General features: G+C 40.4%; 1 protein-coding gene across 5 annotated transcripts in view; it reads right to left on the bottom strand.

The window, feature by feature from the left end:
• The window catches only part of LOC129181477 (cytosolic carboxypeptidase 4), a 98,782-nt gene extending 74,251 nt beyond the window's left edge, over nucleotides 1-24,531 (bottom strand). For 2 of the 5 annotated variants that reach the window (XM_054776734.1, XM_054776738.1), the window contains exons 1-4: nucleotides 24,161-24,531; nucleotides 23,046-23,863; nucleotides 7,409-7,629; nucleotides 3,029-3,092 (exon numbers count right to left, since the gene is read on the bottom strand). In XM_054776734.1, coding sequence (XP_054632709.1) covers nucleotides 3,029-3,092; nucleotides 7,409-7,465 — 121 coding nt within the window. In that variant the 5' untranslated portion in view covers nucleotides 7,466-7,629; nucleotides 23,046-23,863; nucleotides 24,161-24,531. Of the gene's footprint in view, nucleotides 1-3,028; nucleotides 3,093-7,408; nucleotides 7,630-13,137; nucleotides 13,318-23,045; nucleotides 23,864-24,160 lie in introns of those variants that run through there. The other 3 variants (XM_054776735.1, XM_054776736.1, XM_054776737.1) reach the window with 3 other exon arrangements.
• Nucleotides 24,532-24,832: the final 301 nt, after the last annotated feature.

Genomic DNA, 24,832 nt, shown 5'->3' with positions numbered 1-24,832 from the left:
TAGCATAGCCACGTCCAGCCAAACCACACTTCCAGATGAGCTGAATGAGTTCTATGCCCGCTTTGACACCCAAACTCCTGATGAGCAGAGAGGGTGGCCGGACTTGGAGAGCACACAGGACTCACCTCTCATGGTGACATCAGCTGATGTGCGCAGGGTTCTGAACAAAACAAACCCACGAAAAGCAGCAGGCCCAGACAACATCTCAGGACGTGCACTTCGGGTTTGCTCATCAGAGCTAGCTGATGTGCTTGCTGACATATTTAACCTGTCGCTTGCACAAGCCTCTGTACCAACCTGCTTTAAGTCCACCACCATAGTGCCCGTACCCAAGAAGAGCAACGTGACCTGCTTGAATGACTATCGCCCTATAGCACTCACTCCTATTGTTATGAAGTGCTTTGAAAGAATAGTCATGACCCACATCAAAAAGAGCATCCCGGCGGCAAGTGTGGACCCTCTACAGTTTGCATATCACCAGAACCGGTCCACGGATGATGCAGTCAACACTGCCATTCACACAGCCCTTTCTCACCTACAGGGCCAGGACACATACGTCAGAATGCTATTTATAGACTATAGCTCTGCTTTTAATACAGTCAGCCCCCACAAACTCACAAATAAGCTCCTTACACTTGGCCTGTCTCCCTCCCTCTGTAACTGGGTGTTTAACTTTCTAACAGCAGGCCCCAGTCAGTCAGAGTCCACAATCGCACATCCAGCTCAAGAATTGTGAGCCCTGGGACCCCACAGGGGTGTGTGCTGAGTCCGCTCCTCTACACGCTCTTCACCTATGATTGCGTGGCCTCCCAGAACAACACCAGCATCATTAAATTTGTGGATGACACTACAGTCATCGGACTGATCACTGGTGGTGTTGAAACATCATACAGAAGAGAGGTGGCAGACCTCATAGCTTGGTGTCGTGATAACAATCTCCTTCTCAATACAGATAAGACTAAAGAGATGATCATTGACCCAAAAACAAGGGAAAAGGAGCCGCATAGACCCCTGTGTGAAAACCTTCAAGTTCCTTGGCACACACATCAGCGAGGACCTCACCTGGTCTCACAACACCCAACAAATTCTGAAGAAGTCCCAAAGGAGACTGTACTTCCTGAGAAGACTGAGGAAATTTGGCATGTCCACCACAATCCTGAGTTGCTTCTACAGATGCACTATGGAAAGTGTCCTTACCGCCTCCATCACTGTTTGGTACGGTAACTGTACAACACGTGATAGGAAGGCACTCCAGCGGGTGATCAAGACCTCACAGAACATTGTTGGGGCAGCCCTCCCCTCACTGCAAGACATTTATAAAACTAGAGTCCTACGAAGAACACACAACCTCATCAAGGACAGCACACATCCACAACACTCATTATTCACACTCCTACCGTCAGGCAGACGCTACAGGAGTTTGAAGTCCAGGACCACAAGGCTGGCAAACAGCTTTTACCCACAGGCCATCAGGCTTCTCAACGAAGCACTCACACACGCCACACGCAACACACGCACACACTCATAGCACTTTATTTATTTATTTATTTATTTATTTGTATATTTATTTGTATTAATGTCTCTTCTGTTTTTGTTGCTTAATTTATTGGTATATATGTTTATGTTTCTTATGTTCTTATTCTTTCTTGTGTTTTCTTTCTTTTCTTGGGAGAATGAAAAGAATAAGATTTTCATTGCATAGTATAACTGCTGTTTTACTATGCACATGACAATAAAACTCTTGAATCTTGAATGGAAGGATGGATGGATGGACAACACAACTGGACACAAAATGCAGTTTTTACATGAATCTTTTTATTCTTAAGGGAGAAAAAAATCCAAAGCTACATGGCCCTGTGTGAAAAAGTGATTGCCCCCTAAAGCTAATAAGTGGTTGGGCCCCCCTTAGCAGCAACAACTGCAATCAAGCGTTTGTGATAACTTGCAATGAGTCTCTTACAGCGCTCGGGAGGAATTTTGCAGAATTGTTGTCATTCAGCCACACTGGAGGCTTTTCCAGCATGAAGCGCCTTTTTAAGGTCATGCCACAGCATCTCAATGGATTCAGGTCAGGACTTGGACTAGGCCACTCCAAAGTCTTCAGCCATTCAGAGGTGGACTTGCTGGTGTGTTTTGGATCATTGTCCTGCTGCAGAACCCAAGTTGCTTTCAGCTTGAGGTCACCAACAGATGGCCGGACATTCTCCTTCAGCACAATTCATGCTTCCATATTTTACCATGCCACCATATTTTACTGTTGCTATGATGTTCTTTTTCTGAAATGCCAGACATAATGGGACACACACCTTCCAAAAAGTTCACTTTTGTGTCGATCCGAGTATTTTCCCAAAGGTCTTGGGGATCATCAAGATGTTTTCTGGCAAAATTGAGACGAGCCTTAATGTTGTTTTTTTTCAGTAGTGGTTTTGGTCTTGGAACTCTGCCATGCAGGCCGTTTTTGCCCAGTGTCTTTCTTACGGTGGAGTCATGAACACTGACCTTAACTGAGGCAAGTGAGGCCTGCAGTTCTTTGGATGTTGTTGTGGGGTCTTTTGTGACCTCTTGGATGAGTTGTCTCTGCACTCTTGGGGTCATTTGGATTGGCCGGCCACTCCTGGGAAGGTTTACCACTGTTCCATGTTTTCACCAATTGCGGATAATGGCTCTCACTGTGGTTTGGTTATGTTTTAACAGTGGGGGCAATCACTTTTTGACACAGGGCCATGTAGGTTTGGATTTTTTTCTCCCTTAATTATAAAAAGTTTCATTTAAAAACTGCATTTCTTGTTCTTTGGCTAATATTTAAATTTGTTTGATGATGTGAAACATTTAAGTGTGACAAACATGCAAACTAAGAACCCAGGAAGGGGGTAAACACTTTTTCACACCACTGTATAGCATGTGTTTATTGATACAGGCGTTGTGTAGCAGTTACCATAGCAATAATCTGCCCCCTGTACTGGGGTCTGGCGGTTTTAAAAGGTTATGAGGTTGACAGACATTTTTTTCCATTAATTTATGAACGTACCTGCTGACAGAAGCTCATCCAGGATATTGAGGACATTCAAGGTGCTCTCAACATCTGTTGCATTCTGTAGAAATTAAGAAAATGTTATGGTCATCCTATTTTACTGCATCTATTGATGCTTATGTTGCCAAAACGCAAACAGTGCAGAGAGTGTGTAAGATTGTTGCAAAACAATTAGAACAACAAATGAACAGTTCCTATTACAGTTTATGTTGTTTAAAACAAGACCAGCGACGTAGTTCTTGGGCGTAAAGTTGTAAACAACGACAATATCAATGTCGCTGTAGCTTGGATGCAGTGCAGGTCACCGGAGCATTGTTGGCACTTTTTGGAGTTTTTTTGTCAAAAGGCTTTATAGGCGGAATAGATGCGCCCAAATATATGCATTCTTTTCTGCGTCTTTTGAACTTTTTATAACTTTAAAATGCAAAAAAAGAGAAAGACAGTGTTCATGTCTTATATAAGGATTGTGGATTATGGGATTAAGTTTTCCTTTAACGCTTCCAGATGAAATATAAATGTTAATATACTGTATATGAATTAAAAAGTCCAATGTGAATAATTACAAATTAAGTTCATTTGACTCTGGAGGTTTTTTTGTTTGTTTTGAATACATTTACATGGTGTTCAGTGGTGCCGTGGTTAACAAATCAGTTCCAGAAGGTCTGACTCAAACCAAAATGGACTCTAACCAAAGAAAATTTTCCCATAGAAAATAATGTAAATAAAATAAACCATTCCAGACACCTAACAATGTTAACACAAAACACATTTCATAAACAATCATTATAGTTTTACATGCAGAAAATGCTGCAAAAAGATTTACAAATGGCAAATGAACGGACAACTGAATACTGAACATCACTTTTACATGGTTTTGTTGGGGAAAAAAACACAAAACCATCAATTAAGAAAATAACACAAAATAAACACATTTCCTGCAACCATAATTTGCAAAAGTGGAAAAAAATATATTAGACTCAATACTAACAAGCTAAAAAAGTCTTGCTTTTCGTTGCTGGACTCGAGTGCTGCCTTTGACACCCTCTGCTACTTCTCTAAACTGGTTCAAGTCATATCTGTAGGACAGGAAGTACTTTGTTGGAATTGGTAACTGTGTCTCAGACCAAATGGCAATGACCTGTGGTGTTCCCCAGGGGTCTAACCTGGGACTCCTATTGAGGAAAAGGCTTCTTGAGGCGTCATCTGTACTTCTGTGAAGAAGGTGTCGGACGTTTCGCTCCTCATCCAAAGAGCTTCGTCAGCGAACTAATAAGTGCTGGTAGCTTAGGCCTTAAATACAGTAAGAGTGGGCGGAATTGGTGTGCCAACACCCTCCTCCTATTGGTTCGTTACACTAAGCCTGGGCGGAGTAGTGGTATAATCCTATCCTGTTATTAACACCTCCGATAAAAGGGAAGTGTCGCTCCCTGAATTGGGTATGAACGACTCTGATACTGGCTTGTTAGCATCTATTGTTCTGGCTCGGCCCTGCCTTTGGACCCTGTGTTCAGCAGGTTACTGAGACCAAAACCCACAGCTCTTAGTCTTGCAAATGAGGTGAAGGCAGGGCCGAGCCAGAACAATAGATGCTAACAAGCCAGTATCAGAGTCGTTCATACCCAATTCAGGGAGCGACACTTCCCTTTTATCGGAGGTGTTAATAACAGGATAGGATTATACCACTACTCCGCCCAGGCTTAGTGTAACGAACCAATAGGAGGAGGGTGTTGGCACACCAATTCCGCCCACTCTTACTGTATTTAAGGCCTAAGCTACCAGCACTTATTAGTTCGCTGACGAAGCTCTTTGGATGAGGAGCGAAACGTCCGACACCTTCTTCACAGAAGTACAGATGACGCCTCAAGAAGCCTTTTCCTCGATGGACAACTCCTGTACGACTGAGAGCCTACACAGATGGGACTCCTATTGTTCAATCTGTACATGTCCTTCAGGCCAGCTAATACGCAGCTGCAGTGTGTCCGACCACAGCGGTGCAGACCACACTCGGGTCTACGTGTCACTGACGGCCAGTGAACACGGTCACATTATTTACTTTGTCATTGCATCAAAAAGGTCAGTGTATGGATGCAAAACAACTTTCTCCAGCTAAACTCAGACAAAACTGAAATCATTGTCTTTGGCCCACAGAAACAAAGAGAAAGTGTTGTCAGTCACCTTGAGATGCTTTCTCTAAAACCTAATCATCAGGTTAGAAATCTAGGGGTAATGATGGACTCAGATCTGAACTTCAACAGCCGCATTAAATCTATAACATCATCAGCTTTTTACCAACTAAAAAACATGACCAAAATATGAGGAATAGAGTCTAAACCAGATTTAGAGAGACTACTGTAATCCATGCCTTTGTCTCCAGCAGGCTAGACTACTGTAGTGGCCTTCTCAGTGGGCTCTCGAAATGAGCTGGAAAAGAGCTGCAGTACATCCAGAATGCTGCTGCTAGAGTCCTGACTAGAACCAGGAAATATGAGCATATTAGTCCAGTGCTCAGGTCTCTGCACTGGCTTCCTGTCACTCAGGGAATAGACTCTAAAAGAGCTCTGCTTGTGTAGAAGTCTCTTCATGGTCTAGATGGCCAAAGTACATCTCCGACATGTTAGAGCCACTTAAATCATCTCAGGCTCTGAGAAGTTCAGGGGGTGGTCTCCTGTGGGTGCCCAGAGTCAGGACTAAACAAGGTGAGGCTGCATTTCAGTTTTATGCTGCTAAAATCTAGAACAGTCTTCCAAAAGATGTGCGACAATCCTCAACTTTGGCAATGTATTTTTTTTTTTCTGGAATGGTTTATGGAATTTTACGTAACGATTTTAGAATGAATTTATGTTTTTATGGAATGATTTTATGAAGTGGTTTTACCATTCTTGTCTGTAAAGCACTTTGAATTACCTTATGTATGAATTGTGCCCTATAAATAAACTTGCCTTGCCTTGTCCTAAAATGGAGCCCGCGGCCCGCAATGCATTGCTCGATCACGTGCAAGTACGCAAAATTTCGTCTTCGGTGAGTGATCCCAGATGGCGGCGTAAACAAACCGGATAGTATTTTGGATGCTAAACAAGCAGGCGAACACAAGGCAAGGCAAAATTTTAGTAAAGATTTTGGATGGTAACCGAAAAAAACGTCAAAACCTCTGTATGTTGCAGTGTGAGTCAAGGTCCACAAAAGCATAAAAGACATTTTAAAAGTGACGGACACCAGTACAGGAGACACTTGTATCAATATACAGTAGGGGTGTAACTGCATGCTGTAATCATTCGCTATGTAGCCTACCTCGGTTTTAAGGCCACCTTTGTCCCGTAAGCAAACTCAATGCAAAAAAAAACTGCTTAGCTCTTGTCTGTCATTGAAGCTCTGCTAAAAAAAATCCAAACAGTATGAGGCAGAGCCCTACAGAAAAAATGCATTTCGGCTGCTTGATCCTGTCCTTTTGGTCACTACCCAAAGCTCATGACAAGTTATGCATTTTTTACAAATTAAAACAGTTCCCAAGTGTTTTAAATCATATGCTTTAGTCAAAAAACCTCAAGGAGCAAGAATTACATCACACTTAACATCCTTAACATGTTTACAGCCCTTTTCACATGTACTTTCATTCAATTCAAAGTAGATTTGTGGTGCTAAGCGCAAACTGTCAAGGCAAGTTATTCTCAAGTATGAACGCCCAATGTAACACATTCACACGTCTCTTCTCCCTTATTAAGCACAAAAGGCTATGGATTCTAATGGGTTAATACACTTTTTTCCAACTTTACAACATATTCACATAGTAATATATTATGTTATTATTGTTAGCTACATGTTATATATTATTAACACATATAAATACCGGTCAAACGTCTTAGAACATTCCAATTTATCTGGAGGAAACAAGTACATTTTTAAGCGTTAAGATGGTCTGTCTCTCTTCCATTCATATTTCCTTTTTTTCTTTTTGCTGCTCAACTGATGTTCACGAGGGTATAGTACCACAGTGTGCTCCCAATGCTGTTTTATGCCGACAGAGGAGGTGGTAAGTACTTCCGAACTTGGAACGCCTGCAGGAATGAGTTGCACCCAACTGCCAAGGCTTGATCAACCGCCACTTCTGCACAGCAGCTTTAAGTTGTTGACACATTTTGTGGTCCCTGAAACAGTATCATTCTGAAAAACACATTCTTTTTCACTTTTGGGTAACCTTGCCTTTTTTTTTAACCTCTGGCACTTCACCACTTACCTTTGTACCATTTCAAGCTATTCACTGGACTTGAACCACTTGAATTTCAATAAATAACTGGAAAAATTGGGCTGTTCTAAAGGGTTTGAGAGGTAGCATATGTGTTATTGTTATGTTAATAATGCAGTTGCATGGTGAATCCCTACCTGTAGATCGGAAAAGAGGACCTCAAAACCACTGGAGGAAGTTGGGGAGGCTGCCATTCTTGGTTGAGCCCACTCTGTGCCAGACGGATGATCGAAAAATGTTAAAAATGCAGATCTCAAAAAGGCATCAACAGAGACATGGGGTTCCCAAAGCACAGATGGAGAGGAAGTCAAACGAAACGTGTGTCACACGCAGCACCACAACACACGCATCTGCTTCCCTGTTTTTTGGAGAGAGAGAGAGAACGATGTAGGCAGGCAGACAGTGACAGAGTGCCTCCTCCGAACTTTATTGGGAATCATCGGGAGACTGCATTTATTCATGAGCTTTGAGTCGTGCCAGCGAGTGCACACTTTTTGTCTTTTTTTAGACATGTAATTGTTGAACAGTTCATAATGCATAAAGACCCAATTATGTTTTTGCACAGTTGGTTGAATGTGTATTGTGTGTCTCGGTGGATATACATACTTGTGTGTGTGTGTGTGTGTGTGTGTGTGTGTGTCTACTGTAACTCTATCCCTCCAGGATAAAGAGCTCTAGAAAGCATTTGTGCTGTGGTGTTGAGAAGTCTGCCACTATAAAAAGGTTTTGACAAGACTGGCTGGGCAGCTGCAGAGAAACTATATTCAGTGGTAGGATTCATTCAGAGAGGATTAATGGCTAAGTACTCATGTTTGGCAGTGGCAACCCACACACACTCACACCCACTTGTGAATGACAAACGCAAGGCATATGTATTGATTTCTTTTACATTTCCTACATTTGTTTAATCACTGAGCTAAGAACTGTGAAAATAGTCTTACAGTCACTTATGTATGCAAAATGACAGTTTCAAGAGAGCTGCTTTCAAGACCACAAATTTGATCCGTCATCTGAGGACCAGACATAAAACCAGGTACGAAGCGATTAGTAAGACCACCGCCGAAAAGGCTGCTGCACCAAAGCAGCAAACTCTGGACTTCTCTGGACTATCCAAAAGAGAGCGAAAAGCTAGTCGAATTTGTTGCTTCGGACAACCAGACCATCTCCCTTGTGGATTGTGGGGTTTTTGCCGTGTTTTAGTTTTGTTCTGCTATCACGACACCACGTTGCCGACAGCGCCTTAGCGCAGCTGTAAAAAATAAAAATAAAAAAGTGCAGTGCAATGTCATTTAAAACAAAACTCGACAGCTGTAAGTCTCACCATGGACTTTGGAGCTCTGACATTGGCCTCATGTCATGACTTTCATTACATTTTACAATACTGCACCAAGTCCATGTGTGATTTGACTCTTCTTCTCTGTGTTTTATTGAGAGTTTTATTTCATGGGATTTACAACGACACTTGTAAATTCTACATTAAATGAAATACACTTTATAAAAAGATATTATTTGGTAACTTTAGTTGCCTACTAGAAACATTTTCAGTTCCATAATCTAGAATAACATTGTCAAAAATATCGGCTACGAACTGGAAATCAGATCGGATCTGAGGCCAACACAGTATACACACACACACATACATAATCATATACATACAGTATATACATAAACACAAATGTACATATCCACACAACTACATATACAGTAATCCCTCCTTTATCGCGGTTAATTACTTCCAGACCCGACTGTGATAAGTGAGTTTTGGTGAAGTAGGATTCCTTATTTGTAAATGGACTATTTTCAGAGTTAAAGAATAGAAAACCTGTACATTATTAGAGCCCTCTAAGGATGAAATAACACCCCTATTGTCACCTTTACACTCCTATTATCCAATATAGTAGACGGGTAACACTTTACGATAAGGTACACAAAATTACAGTAGTTAATGAGGAACGAGCCTACCTAGCCAGAACCACTACTCATTAGTTCCTCATTTGTTCTTCATTAGTTCCTCAGTAACTACTCTACTCATTAGTTCCTCATTAGTTCTTCACTAATTCTGCATGAGCTGGTCTAATTTTATGTGCCTTAGTCATTAGTTCCTCATTGGTTCTTCAGTAATTATTCTAAATCTATGTGCCTTCGTCATTAGTTCCTCATTAGTTCTTCAGTAATTATTCTGAATCTATGTGCCTTCGTCATTAGTTCCTCATTAGTTCTTCAGTAATTATTCTAAATCTATGTGCCTTCGTCATTAGTTCCTCATTAGTTCTTCAGTAACTAGTCTAAATTTATGTGCCTTAGTCATTAGTTCCTCATTAGTTCTTCATTAGTTCCTCAGTAACTACTGTATTTTTGTGTACCTTACTGTAAAGTGTGACCTAGTAGACATAATACACTCCTGATCAAAATTTGAATACCCGATGAAAAATTATAAGAATTTATATTTTGTTGTAAGTAGAGCTTCCAAATAGAACAAATGGGAGTGAGACCAAAAAAAAACGAGTAAGCAACAGCATCAACGGTGACGATTATCTCCAAAGGTTGAACGAGCGTGTTGTTTGTACTCTGAGGAATGCCGAGTTTTGGTGGACTTTTTTTCTGTGGGGCCATCTCGAATCAAAAGTGTACAGTATGTGACACCACCACATGGCCTTGACGACATCGAACAGTGTCATATTTTTTAGGTAAACATTTTTAGAAGACAGAAGCATGTCCTTATTTTGTGCCAGGAACACCAACCTGTCAAGTGCATCATGCTGAGCAACTGTCTATCTGACTTCCTTGTACATTTGTGGTAGAGCTTGTTGTGCTAAATAATTGTGCCCACCGTCTTCAGCAGCCTTTTTTCCACTGTTGCAACGGGGAACATATCTTTAGCAATGTGATAGGACACCGCATTATAACAGCACACCACTTTGCTTTTTATTTCACGAGGAACACAACAGGAAAAAGAAGCAAGCAGTGAGCTCTGTGTTGTGGCAGGAGTTGTGCAGCTAGCGTGCAGCTTCACATCTTCCTTGTATTGGAGATTGTGCCAAGTTGAAAGGTGGTCAAAAAGATTTTTCTTAATGCTCTGAATTCGAAGTACCTCTATAAGTGAGCCACTGCTTTTTCCTTTCTGACTAATAATAATGTAAGCATAAAAATGTTGTAAATTAACTAAATTACAAATACAGGTTATACAGGTTGAAACGTTGATGAGCTGTACACTGGCCACGAGGTGTCACTAGTAACACTCACCAGACTCCGCAGGCTCACAGACCACAGGCTTTAATTATTTCATAATTATTTATCTCACAGCAGGCGCAATGATAACATACTATCCATCCATCCATCCATCCATTTTCTATATCGCTTCATCCTCATTAGGGTCGCGGGGGCATGCTGGAGCCTATCCCAGCTGACTTCGGGTGACAGGCGGGGTACACCCTGGACTGGTCGCCAGCCAATGGCAGGGCACATATAGACAAACAACCATTCACACTCACATTCATACCTATGGACAATTTAGAGTCGCCAATTAACCTCACCTGCATGTTTTTGGGAATGTGGGAGGAAGCCGGAGTGCCCGGAGAAAACCCACGCGCACACGGGGAGAACATGCAAACTCCACACAGAAATGCCCAGGGGAGAATCCAACCCAGGTCTTCCCGATCTCCAGGCTGTTACTGTGCTGGCCACCGTGCGGCCCGATAACATACTAATAATAATAATATTAGTCGTCGTCATCATCATAATAATAACAACACGGGCTACTGTTGTGGCCGTAAAGTTCAACTCTGAATCCCCAATATCACTTCCTGTCCACACATCCGGAAGACATTTATTGAAACACACACTCGCATAAGTCTTATTTATGTCTTACTTGGCTTATTTTCTCTGGTTCTGTCTACTATGTTGGCTAATAGGAGCGTAACGGTGACTATATGGGTCTTATTTCATGTCTAGAGGGCTCTAATATGATAAAAATTGTGTTTACAAAGTCACAAATACTTTTTTTTATTCTCTAATTACGAAAATACTCCATTTAATAATGTTGAATCCTAATTCAAATTCTTGAAATTCACTTATTTTCACTGCATTTAAAGGTCTACATAGATTTTGATGGACTGATGTATGTGACATCGCATATAGTATGTTTTTTTGGTCAATGGGTAATTAAAAACTGTGGATACATTTTTTTTCTCAAGAAAGAAATCTGAATATAGACTAAAAATAATACTATGCTTTTATTTTATAGTACATATACCAGATTTATGGGTCCCACGATGGCCTAGTGGTTAGAATGTTGGCCACACAGTCAGGACATCTGGAATATCTGTGTTTGAATCTCCGTCTGGCATTTCTGTGTGGAGTTTGCATGTTCTCCCCGTGTGTGTGGGGGGGTTTTCTCCGGGTACTCCGGCTTCCTCCCACATTCCAAAAACATGCATGTTAGCTTCATTGGAGACTCTAAATTGTCCATAGATATGAATGTGAGTGATGTCATTGGCCATTGGCTGGACACCAGTCCAGGGTGTACCCGGCCCGAAGTCAGCTGGGATAGGCTCCAGTATACCCACGACCCTAGTGAGGATAAGCAGCATAGAAAGTGGATGGATGGATATATTTTGTGTATATTATATTATATTGTACTAAAAAATAATAAAATATGCTGTGGTAGACGAACAACTAAAAAAATGATTAAAAAAAAACATCTTATCAACTATTGCTACAAAAAATTTTGACCAAAAAATATAATAACACCATCAATGTTGTTGCCATACTGGTTTAAGAGAACAGACTGAACAAAAAAATGTCTACATTTTTTACAATCACGAGTTAAACTGCATAAAAATTGGTGTAAATTGGCGTTTGGCCCCACTTAGCTGTCACTCACTGCCGTCTGGTATTCCCGTACATAGCGCGTACACACACACACACACACACACACACAAAAGCATTCTCAGAGAGGCGATCAATAATTTTCATTCATGATGTTGTTAGGACAGACTATAAATTCAATCATAGCTAACTGGCAAATCTTTGCCATAGTATCTGAAAAAAAACATATCTAGTGCGCTTGTGGGTGTTACATAGCACCTATTTTACAGACTAAAAGCACGAAGACAGCGAGATGTGATGCTTGCAGTACGTTTAATAGTCAGTGCCCTCCAGGCAGCTTTAATTTGCTTCGTATTTATTCAGCGTAGGTGCAAAAAAATGTATTTATAAACCAGGGACACTGTTGTTTTCAATAATATTTATATTTTATGATCACAACTTATCAATGCAAATCCACGTTTTCCACTTGGGTGGACAGCTCGTATTTGTGGAATGCCAGAAAGCACAGGCAGCGCACACACTTGCATTCTGGACATAAGTGACACATAGCAAAGACAGCAGCGCAACTTGACTAGCATTGCAGACGTTTGCCCTGGTCTGCCAGTAGGTGTCAAAACCAATTCATTTTCTTCCTTTCTTCCGTTTCTTTTGTTGACCACAAGAAAAGACAGCTGACTAAACAAGTACAGTACGTGGCCAATTCATACGTTCCCTCCTCCCTTCAACATGCATGTGCCTTGTCAGCTCAATCACGCAGTGATTAATGACAGTGGCGTGTGTTGCCGTTGAAGGAAAATAAACTGTTCATTCTCACTGATGATGCAGTATCAAGAGCAACCGGATGCTAAATATAATGCTCAGTACAAGAGGACATGGCTCAATCCCACAGATTTCTAGTCGTGAGTCAGTCACTCAATCACAGAAGTACAAAACGCAATAAGTCAAAAAATCCAGTACATCGTCACAAGTTACAGTACATTGTCACAAACCTCAAACGGAGCACAAGTCCTCCGTTTTTGTAACACCAGAATAAGCCTACCTGTGCAGAACATAATGTTCCTCCCTTGCAGAGTCCCATTCCAAGTAAAATGATGAGGGCCATAACGAAACATGATATTAGTTTTCTCTTGATTATCAGTCAATTGTCACGATGATCCAGAAATATTAGAATTTAACGTGTGAACAGCCAAATACAAAAATACCTTCCCTCACTTTCATGTCTTGCTCCTTCCTCGGGAGCAAGCATGATGGAAACCCAGGGTGGTGTGTATGACTGGAGGGAGATCAAGTGTGTGAGAAGCACTTAAAAGCACCTGTCTGAGTTTAAAATGTTCTTGTGTCTTTGCCCATTGGTTAGAAACCCAAATGTCAAACAACGCTGAAGACGGTGTATACTTCTGACCGGGTGGTTTCAATTTATAGCTCAGACTGAACGTGAGGATATTTGCAAGCAGATCACCTATTATCTTATTAACTCATATGAAGCCAACACTTCAAATGTCCTAAAATCATCTTTACAACTTGATATGCTAATCGGACACATACCGTAAATCACGGTGTATAAACCGCACCCGTGTATTAACCGCACCCCCATTTTCAGGCTCACGGTGAGGAAAAAAAAAAGTTGAGTTCATAAATGCTTGCCAACTCTTTCATCTCAAATCAACATGCTTAAAGGTACGAAGCAATTTCAAAAAGAAGAAGAAAGTCCATCAATTCATCTGCAATGGAATTACATAATGTTGCATTGCTTCAGTGTGAATTTGAATAAACTCCAACGTTTATTCAAGCACACCCAAACATTTTCAGCAACTGTACAGCAGAGGGCGCTAAAGCCAAAGCAACTGCCTGACCCACAGACGGCTTTCCAAATGCGCTTGTGGTCAATGTCTCCCGGTATTTATAGCCAAATTCTAGCCTAGCGGACCCAAGCGTCCACGAACTTGCGTCTAGCGGCGGCAAACTTTGACTGGGCGTTGTTGGAGCCGTGATTAACTTTGCCGTGGCGGAAAATTGGCTGCTCGTAATATTTTGTGCAGCTCAAAACTTTCGGAGCGGGAGGAGGGACCATCAGCGGTGGCCGAGCGGATACGGCGTTGCCTTAACGGGGTCCAACTTCTGTTAAACGGTGGTGAACGAGCGGTGATTCATTTTTTTTTTTACCGCTCCAGGAACGCTACAGCAAAGTTCAGGCGGTGTGACCCGGCTTGTAGTACGAGTGATCTTCCGCTGAAGCGTTGTAGAAGCGTTGTCTGATATTTTTCAGTCCGAGTCTGGTCACAGACCTGTCATCGTGTATAAACCACACCCCGATTTTTTGCTTCTTAGAGGTGGAAAAAAAGCATGGTTTATACACCGTGATTTACGGTAAAATGATCATGATTATTTTTTTTTTATTTTTTTTTTTTTTACCCCTGTCCTGTCCAGCCTTTAAAGCAGATAGAATTGTATACCTAAATGCCGTCAAGTGCTCAACAGATTTACTCTGCCAGAGAGAAGTGTGATATACACTTCCCCTGTCATACAAAATTTATTCGACCTTGATGCTTGTTATAAAGCAAATTTGGAGCGACCGGACCGGAGCAGGAGGGGACAGAGAAGAAGAGAAAAGGAAACGGGGGTGGGGGGCGAGAGGGGACAAAAACAAAAAAAAGAGAGACAAGAGACAAGGACAACAACAGCAACAACAACAATTGTGACAGAACAACAGAAACATACAGAACGACATCAGCAAATAAATGTCCGTGACAACTATAAAGACGAACAAGGATAAAGGACAAATCAATATCAACAACCACAATGACAAAGCTGTCAATGACAATCAGACATAATAGCAGTCATGAAATGATGAACTATGACAGTGATCACAATGACAATACTGCATTGAAACAGTCGCACACAATAGCAGTCATGAAATGATGAATTATGATAGTGATCACCATGATAATACCGCATTGAAACAGTCACACATAACTGTAGTAATGAAATGATTATCCATGATAGTGAATAGAATTAAAGTTACTGTAATGCACATCATTGTAAAAAAAAAAAATATACATATACACACATACATACATACATACACATACATACATATATATATACATATATATACATATATATATATATATATATATACACATATATACCGCACATACACACATATATATATATAGTCATACTGCTGATATCACCGTCGCTGTAATAAAACCAACAACATAATAACACCCTGGTTAACTCAGTGAGTAATGTGGGGAAGTACGCATGTACTGTGAGTGTGCATATGTACAGGTATCTCTGTATGTAAGGAAGACTTCATATATATATAAAGGTGCAGGAATGTGTGGGCGTGTGATTGTCACTGAGAGTGCATGAAAGGAAAGGGGCCGCCTTCCACCTCCCAGAGAGCCCCGCCCCAAATAGCAAGGCCAGGCCCCGGCCGCCAGAAGGCCACCAGGCCCATAGGGGCAGGCAGCACAAAGAAATGATCATGATTATAAAATAAAATGATGAAATATTCATGTACTGCGTTGTGTTTTTTATGTATCTTTAGCTGTAGATGCTATACACTGGTGCGTAATGCTGTTTAGGGTAAATGACAAATAATATCCATCAGTGTCATGTCAAATAACAGCACTTTCCACAAATGTTTTACGTCAATAATGGCGTGATGTTTTCATGCAATGATGGATAAATCTTTACTGGCATTCATTGCATGTTTATTTCTAACATATGACTTCACTTCCCTGCTTCACATGTGGGGTGCCCACATTCTCACATCAGGTTGGGTTGGTAGATCGCATACTTTGCGTGGAAAATGGCATAAGCAACTTCTCGGCCCTGTTTTTTTTGCGTACGCAAGCGTTATTGATGACGCCCTTACCTCAAATCAACTCTCCTTTCCACTTCCTGTTCCTGTACGAGCCGCTCGCCAACACCGAACACTCTGAGAACTCAGGTACTCGCAAACTCCAAGCCACCGAGAGCTTACGGATACAACACTCCAGACACTCGAGCATTTACCACAAGGTCGCCGGATGATGACGGGTGCTCGCAGCTCGGCTATCCTGAAAAAGGTTCATTTGGAAGTAAAGAAGTTTATTTTGCTCAGTATTTTGTATTTTTGTTGCTATTAACAATTGTTGGCGCTTCTGTTTCCACATCTGTCATTGGGGGGTGGGGAGGGAGCACAGCGCATAAGATGCTGACAGGCAGAGAAGAGAGAGAGGAAGACAGGATGGATTTGTTACAAATACATTTGCTGCAGATCAACAATGGTGCGGAGTCGATCATTTTACCTCCAAAGTGTGCAGCATTATCTTGAGGGATTTGCGGAATTCAATTTAGTAAACATGCGTTCTGTGGCGGGTTCAGTGAGTCCATTATGTGCGACTGTAACGGTGCACGTTGGTAACTCTCACTCCCTCAGCCTTAAGAGCCGTGCCGGATGCTGAGTTGACTGGCCGGCCTTTTATCGGCCAGTAGCCGCTAAGACGAGTTTCTATGCTGATCTCTGAGACGGGTTCAGTGATTCGGTACGGGGGGCTTGCACGCGCTTTGTGACAACTGACTCGAGTGAATCGGGTACCCAGTTCACTTCAGTGAGTGACTCATGAAGACTGGAGTCAGTAATAAGAATCAAGTGTTCCATCACTCGTACGACCGGCCTAGTGTGACTACGGCTTGAAATAAGTGTCTTGTTTCTGTTACTATAAGACCTGACAAAGCAGCTGACCCTGACAGGAAAGAGTAGTTAGCATTCACGCTGCACAGTGTGACTACATGTATTCCATTCAGTCGTGCAGGTCAGCTTTTCATGACTAATTGAGCAAGATTATTTGGAGGTCTGAAACACATTGTCACACATTACGTTTCAGTGTTCTCCTTGTCCCTCTCGTTTGCAGAGTTACTTGCCAGCAGGATAAAGTTGCTGTTGCTCAAAATAGACTCAGTCCTGATTGAAAATACTCCTACTTCATCACTTCAATTGGATTCCATTCAACTGGATTAGAATAAATGGCACGCTAGTCAGCTTTGGACCCATCCAGGAAGCATCCAGTGCAAGCGTGACTAAAGAAGTGTATTTATGGTTAGAGCATGCAAGCAGGAATATGAGCAGTGTTACTAAACAGATGAAAATACACTGGGTACAAAGTGTGTGAGTGTGTGTATGTGGCCAGCGGTAGCTGGGATGCTAGTGTAATTGGTGGAGTTCATGGAGGTGGTCAACAGGGGCAAAGGGAAGCAAGGCTTTCGGCCTTCTCTGATCCCCTATTGGTAGAGGAAACTTAGGCTGGATCCCAATTCCACCTCTTAGCCCTTCGCCTTCGTCTTACCTCTACCCCTGAAAACCATTCCAAGGGGAATAAGCCACTAAGAAATGGGACGCTACTTGGTTATTGATTATGTCATCTCCCTGGCCGCTTGCTGGCTGTGACAAGGGCAGATGCGACAATTAAAAATTTTATAATAAAGGTTTCCTACCACAGAGTAAGGGATAAGTGAATTTCTGTGAAGTAGGATTCAATATTAATAAATGGAATACTGTATTTGCGTAGTTGGAGCATAGAAAACCTTTTTATGACTTTCTTTTTTTGTCCTGTCCACCCATTGGGGCAGATAGGATTGGTGATCTAAATGTCCTTACATGCTAAACAGATTTGCTCTGCCAAAGGAAAGTGTAGGATCCTCTTCCACTGTTATATGAATTCTAATTAACTTTATTTTATGTTTATTGTTATGCAAATTGCCGTAAAATGGAGAAGCGACCGAGTCTGAGGCAGGAGCTGCTACAAGCCAACCCTACACCCCCACCACGCCCAGTCACCCCCCCAAAGTCCTATGTGTACTGTATGTGAACTGGTGCAGTGAAGCAGGAAGGACAGGGTTGGACGTTCCCTGAACACCTCCCCAGGTAGGCATCTGGGAGGCATCCTGACCAGATTCCCAAGCCACCTCATCTGATTCCTCTCAATGCAGAGGAGTAGCGGTTCTACTCCGAGTTTCTCCCGGATGAGAGTGACATTGGCCTTATTTTTTTGAAAAAATTAACAAATTCAAAATACATTCATGCGTTTATCTCATGTTATAGATGGTTGGATTGTTAAAATGGTAAACACCAAACCACGATTATGACTTGTAAAGACTTGAAAATTTCAAGCTTATGACTTCGGACTTGGCTTGAGACTTGGCTTTGACTTACTTGAGACTTGCAAAACACTGACTTTCTCCCACCTCTGCTACTTGTCCTATTGGCTGGACAGGACAGGTAAAATAATAACAAGAACAAGAACAATGAACCCGCAATGAGTGTGAACATTAGGACAACAAGCTCAATATTAACCCTAACCCTCATCTCTAATTTGACCAGGTGTGTAACCGGGTTTCTTCATCAAAATGTTGCCCAACACCATAATGTAATGTATAGTTACAGTACCAACAGCTGGTAGAACTAAAAGTCACTTCCAGACTGAACGTACATTTACAGAACATCTTGGTTGACACATACAGTGGCGAGAAGTATCTCTATTTTGAATAAAGCAAAATATGTTCTTGACCAAAAATCACTCCACACCCTGTACTGTTCCTTAGTGTGACCATATTTAATGTATTGTGTGGAGATATGGGGAATAATTACAAAAGCAATCTTCACTCACTCACTGTACTGCAAAAAAGATGGTGAAGATCATTCATAATACCAAGTATAGACAACATACAAACCCTTTATTTTTAATATCACATATTAGTGATGATCATTCATAATACCAAGTATAGACAACATACAAACCTTTATTTTTAATATCACATATTAGTGATGATCATTCATAATGCCAAGTATAGACAACATACAAACCTTTATTTTTAATATCACATATTAGTGATGATCATTCATAATGCCAAGTATAGACAACATACAAACCTTTATTTTTAATATCACATATTAGTGATGATCATTCATAATACCAAGTATAGACAACATACAAACCTTTATTTTTAATATCACATATTAGTGATGATCATTCATAATACCAAGTATAGACAACATACACACCTTTATTTTTAATATCACATATTAGTGATGATCATTCATAATACCAAGTATAGACAACATACACACCTTTATTTTTAATATCACATATTAGTGATGATCATTCATAATACCAAGTATAGACAACATACAAACCCTTTATTTTTAATATCACATATTAGTGATGATCATTCATAATACCAAGTATAGACAACATACACACCTTTATTTTTAATATCACATATTAGTGATGATCATTCATAATACCAAGTATAGACAACATACACACCTTTATTTTTAATATCACATATTAGTGATGATCATTCATAATACCAAGTATAGACAACATACAAACCCTTTATTTTTAATATCACATATTAGTGAGGATCATTCATAATACCAAGTATAGACAACATACAAACCTTTATTTTTAATATCACATATTAGTGATGATCATTCATAATGCCAAGTATAGACAACATACAAACCTTTATTTTTAATATCACATATTAGTGATGATCATTCATAATACCAAGTATAGACAACATACACACCTTTATTTTTAATATCACATATTAGTGATGATCATTCATAATACCAAGTATAGACAACATACAAACCCTTTATTTTTAATATCACATATTAGTGATGATCATTCATAATACCAAGTATAGACAACATACACACCTTTATTTTTAATATCACATATTAGTGATGATCATTCATAATACCAAGTATAGACAACATACACACCTTTATTTTTAATATCACATATTAGTATCATTCATAATACCAAGTATAGACAACATACACACCTTTATTTTTAATATCACATATTAGTGATGATCATTCATAATACCAAGTATAGACAACATACAAACCTTTATTTTTAATATCACATATTAGTGAGGATCATTCATAATGCCAAGTATAGACAACATACACACCTTTATTTTTAATATCACATATTAGTGATGATCATTCATAATACCAAGTATAGACAACATACACACCTTTATTTTTAATATCACATATTAGTGATGATCATTCATAATACCAAGTATAGACAACATACAAAGCCTTTATTTTTAAAATCGCAGATATTAAAATTTGCAGATTTAGTACACTTTCAAACGGCTAGAATAATGTATAAAGTTAATAATAACTTGTTAGCCAAAAACCTCATCCAGTATTTCTCAATCAGAGAGGAGAAATATGGTCTTAGAGGAAAGTTGAACTTAAAACATTTATATGTGAGAACTACGTTGAAAAGCCACAGCATTTCCGTGTGTGGAATGAAACTATGGAAGGGATTGAGTAAGGAAGTCCAACAAAGTCCAGAGATGAGCACATTCATAAATAATACAAGCAGTTGATGTTTGCTAAATACAAGGCAGAAGAGTCTTCATCATCACAATGATGTTCTGTCAGGTTCGTTATATATATATATATATATATATATTTTTTTTTTTTTTTTTTTTTTTTTTTTTTGCTTTTGTTTTTTTAAGGAAAGGGGAGGAGAAAAAAAGGGAAAAAAGGGGAAAAAATAAATAAAGGGGAAAAAAAGAAAAACAAAAAGGAAAAAATTCTGTTTTTTTATTGATATTTCATTTATATACAAAATGTTTTTTTTTTGGTCTTACTGTCATCTTTTATGTATTAGTATCCTGATTATCACAGAAAACTTGACATGCAACGCAGGAAGTGAATAACAAGTGTTGTAATAGATGTAGAATAGATGGGGGGGTAGGATTAAATAAGCTTTGCTTCTTCCTACTCCATTTGGACATGTGGAAGTGTGAAAGGATGATTCATGAGATGTATTCCATTGGAACCTTCATGTTCAAATAAAACTAAACCAAACCAAACAGTGCTACCTAGGAACATTAATTCAAATGAAAAGCTCTGCATACTAAAAGCAAAGTTGATCATAATCATATGCTACAAATGTCCGCTGCCAAAGTGCCAAAACACATGTCTCATAGTTCAACAATTCCCAGAGGCTTAAGAGATTCCAGCAGTCAGCTACAAGATTTAAAGCCCTCATTTATGGAAAGAAGACACTGGCTTCTTTTAGGTAGGCACTGTTTGGTCTCTGTGTGTGTTGCTTAAAATAAACAACATAACCTTCTTTGAATCCGCTGTGCCTGCACTGATATGTTCAGAGAATCTAACCCAGGGTTTAAGAATAGACCACTGTACATCCACTTAATCACTCATCAAATGGAGATTCTCCTGTCGTGAATGGATTCTCCGTGATACAAAGATCAGTCTGAAATGACAACATGTTAAATTGCTAAGCAATCTAATCTTCAACGTGTTGCCTTTGGTCAGTTACTTTATGAAAACTAATTGACGCTACTAGTTACTTTCCCCCAAAAACGTGATTTAATTACTCACGAGATTACGCCTTCCTAAATGGAATTAGTGACCAGGAAGTGTAATTATTGCACTACCTTTTTGAAAAACCTTCACATTGAGATTTGGGAATCCTGACATGATCTGACGTTGATAATTCAACATTGTTTCAATGTTCATTTGCTACCTGGGGTGCAATTACGAGAAAACTTGGAATGCCAACAATACATTGCCTGGATGTCTTCAATGAGTGGAATGTTTTGGTCTAGAATAGTTTGAATCATTTGACAAATGTGGAAGTAGTCAGAATTCTGAAGATCAAGGGGCATTTCCAGGACAGCAAATCTGATGAGCAAAGGCATAATCCAGTGCCAAGATGTTGGCTGAGGGCATCTGAAACTAACGCACAAAACAGAGAGCATACACACTTTGAACAACTACAATGATTTGCTCTTTCCACACAACTTTACCAACCAAACTCAACACTGCAACAAGGAAATAAATCGGTGAACTCGGGATTGAAAAGGCTATCCCCACGGAAACGTATTCATGTCAAAACAGGCAAGTATTTTATCATTTCAGCCTTTCATCCACACAGAAATGGTGTTCTGAGCACCTTGAAACGGCTTCCAAAGTGGGAAAATCTGATAACGACGCCTTGTCGTTTCCATGTAGACAAGCAAACCACGACATCACCTCCCCGTCGCTGTCAGGTGATTAGAAGTGACCAACCAACATCATTTCTTCATATTTTGACTGGCATGGCTCACCCCAGATCCACACACAAATGCCGCAGGGACCATCAATAAATGTCTCTTCTTCTTTTCCTTTCAGCTTTTCCCTTCAGGGGTCGCCACAGCGAATCAGTTGTCTCCATCTAACCCTGTCTTCTGCATCCTCAAATGCTGACCAATAAATGTCTATAAGAGTTTCTAAAAGAAACCTGGGTGCCCAAAGTAGGGGCGGGTACAGCTCTGTTTGTGCCATGCACGTTACTGTATACATCACTTGTCTCAAAACTTGCGGCCTGCGGGCCATTTACGGCCCACCAAGTCACATTCTTGACAGGAAAGACTACTGTAAATGCGGCCCGCAAGGTCTAAGGTAAGCCAGTGATGCTCACAGGGTGAAAGCATAAGCGACCACGGAACCAAGAGTGTGTCACATGGAGAAACGGGGGTCACCAAACAGAACACTGCTTACAATCACGGTGCTAACACACACACACACAAAATGACAGCACAACATTTAACAGGTAAGTAAATATTAGGGGTGTAACGGAGCTGAAGAAACTAGGGTGGTCTCATCATGTTTTCCATGCCTGTACTTAAAGTCGGCATGGGTTAATTCAGCGAATGGCACGTGACGTTTTTCGTAAGTACAGTATGTTGCCTGTGCATACAGAAGCATCACAGCGCCATCTACTGGTTGCTTGAATAGTGTCATGGGCCCTAGAAAATAGTACAGGGTGATTCAAAAAGAATGCACCAAAATCAGCACGCAATATTTCAAAAAGGAAAAACAACAGAAAACTTCAGCTGGGACACACGTGTTGTACATACCTGCAAGTTTTCATTTCATGTTTTACACGTGCTCAAAGTGGCCACCACTGGCAGCACGGACAACATCAAGCCCATATGAGAATTCTTCCCAAACGCACCTCAGGATGTCTCGGGCCACCGTGTTGATTGCAGCTGATCTTCCATCTTTCATGTCATGGATATTTGCTGGAAGTGGTGGAACATAAACTTTGTCTTTAAAACAACACCACAAGAAAAAGTCACCACAGTGTGTCACCCTCTGCACATGGCCTGCCACATCCCCGGACCTCACTGTGGCGCGTTTTTAGGTCAACAACAAAGACAATAGAGCCATAAGAAAAGAAAACATCAACAGATGTCTCACAACCGAACAAGGCTTCCTGCCATCTGAGATGAACTCACTCATCTAAGAGTAGTGAGGGGATACAGCCACCGGGTGGGGCCCCTCATCAAGTTACACTGTACTTAAACAGAGCCTGAGTTATGTCATCCAAGCAAGGTAGCTGATCAGTAACACACTGAAACAGCCTTTTTCCCTTTTTCTTTTAGCTATAAACATCACAGCAGCAGCCATAAGGGTTATTCTGAACAAAAATATTTTATTCCTGTAAACCATTTTTGCTATCCGAAGTCTTTACTTACATACCTCGGGTAAGGATACAAAACCTCTATAGTCCAGTCCATCACCTCTTCAAAGGCATTTCATTCTTCGTGTTCGGTGTCCTCCCGGACACATCATTGAGGCTCCCACAGCCGTTCTCTGATGGTCTCCTGGTGGTCATCGCTGCTGTGGCGCATCCCATGCACTTACTGCTCGCCATGGTTGAAGGCTTAGACTTCTTCAAAATACATAAAATTATTATACAGTAGACGCCCCTACAATGTCAATAATCCATTCCGTTATAGGGTTTTTATGTTATACGAAGCGTAAAATACATGTAAATAGCCTAATCCGTTCCAAGATCTTCCCAAACTCACAACTTTGGCACTTCAAAATATTCAAAGTCCACCAAATATGGTGGGAAAATATAACAAAACATTAGCATAAACATAGTACAGTAACATTCCAATATAAAATAAGGTAATAAATAAGATTACTGTAAATGAATAAAACTGAAAAACAAAAACAATCCTACCGTTCATGAGATGTCTTGATCAGGAGCGCAAGTGGAGGCAGGAAGGAGGAGGACTAGCCTGAGTCGAAACACGACTTAAAGAGTCTAAGAGTCAGCTGGTCTCACAGACGAACGCACACGCACTACACGATAATGCTGTGTGCAAAATTTTAATTTGTAACTTAACTTAATTGTTTAAGTTAGTTTCAGGAGGACTACGAAGAGGAAGGAGATTGAAGGGAGAAGCCTCTCTCTCACACAAACTCACGTACGCCCTGTATAACTCAGCCAATGAGATGAAAGCGGAGGCGGTGCCGCGAAAATCAGCCAATGAGAGCGTGATGCATCAGAAGGCGTCACCAAGAGTTAGTCTGAACTTGGACTGACTTGAGGCATTAATAAAGTTGATTGAAAAAAAAAAAGACTTGCACTGACTTGACGCTTTATGTTATATGGAATTTCTTCTGTAATACGAAGCAAAAGCTTTACATAAATTCTTTATGTTCAGTGGAATTTATGTAATAGGGAGTTTATGTTATGCGAGGTACTACTGTATTTGTACCCCCCTGCACGGTTTCTGATGCTATTTGCCATGAAAAAGCCAAAAATCACACCCATTTTGAGCTAAAATGTCAGGAACCTTTGCCTCATTGGACATAAAGATAATAATCCCATGACCTTAGAAAAATGCCA

Source organism: Dunckerocampus dactyliophorus, chromosome 5 (assembly GCF_027744805.1).
Source record: "Dunckerocampus dactyliophorus isolate RoL2022-P2 chromosome 5, RoL_Ddac_1.1, whole genome shotgun sequence".
In the NCBI taxonomy this organism is placed as follows: domain Eukaryota; kingdom Metazoa; phylum Chordata; class Actinopteri; order Syngnathiformes; family Syngnathidae; genus Dunckerocampus; species Dunckerocampus dactyliophorus.
The sequence above is the reverse complement of the archived record's forward strand: the minus strand, read 5'-3'. Positions and strand labels throughout refer to the sequence as shown.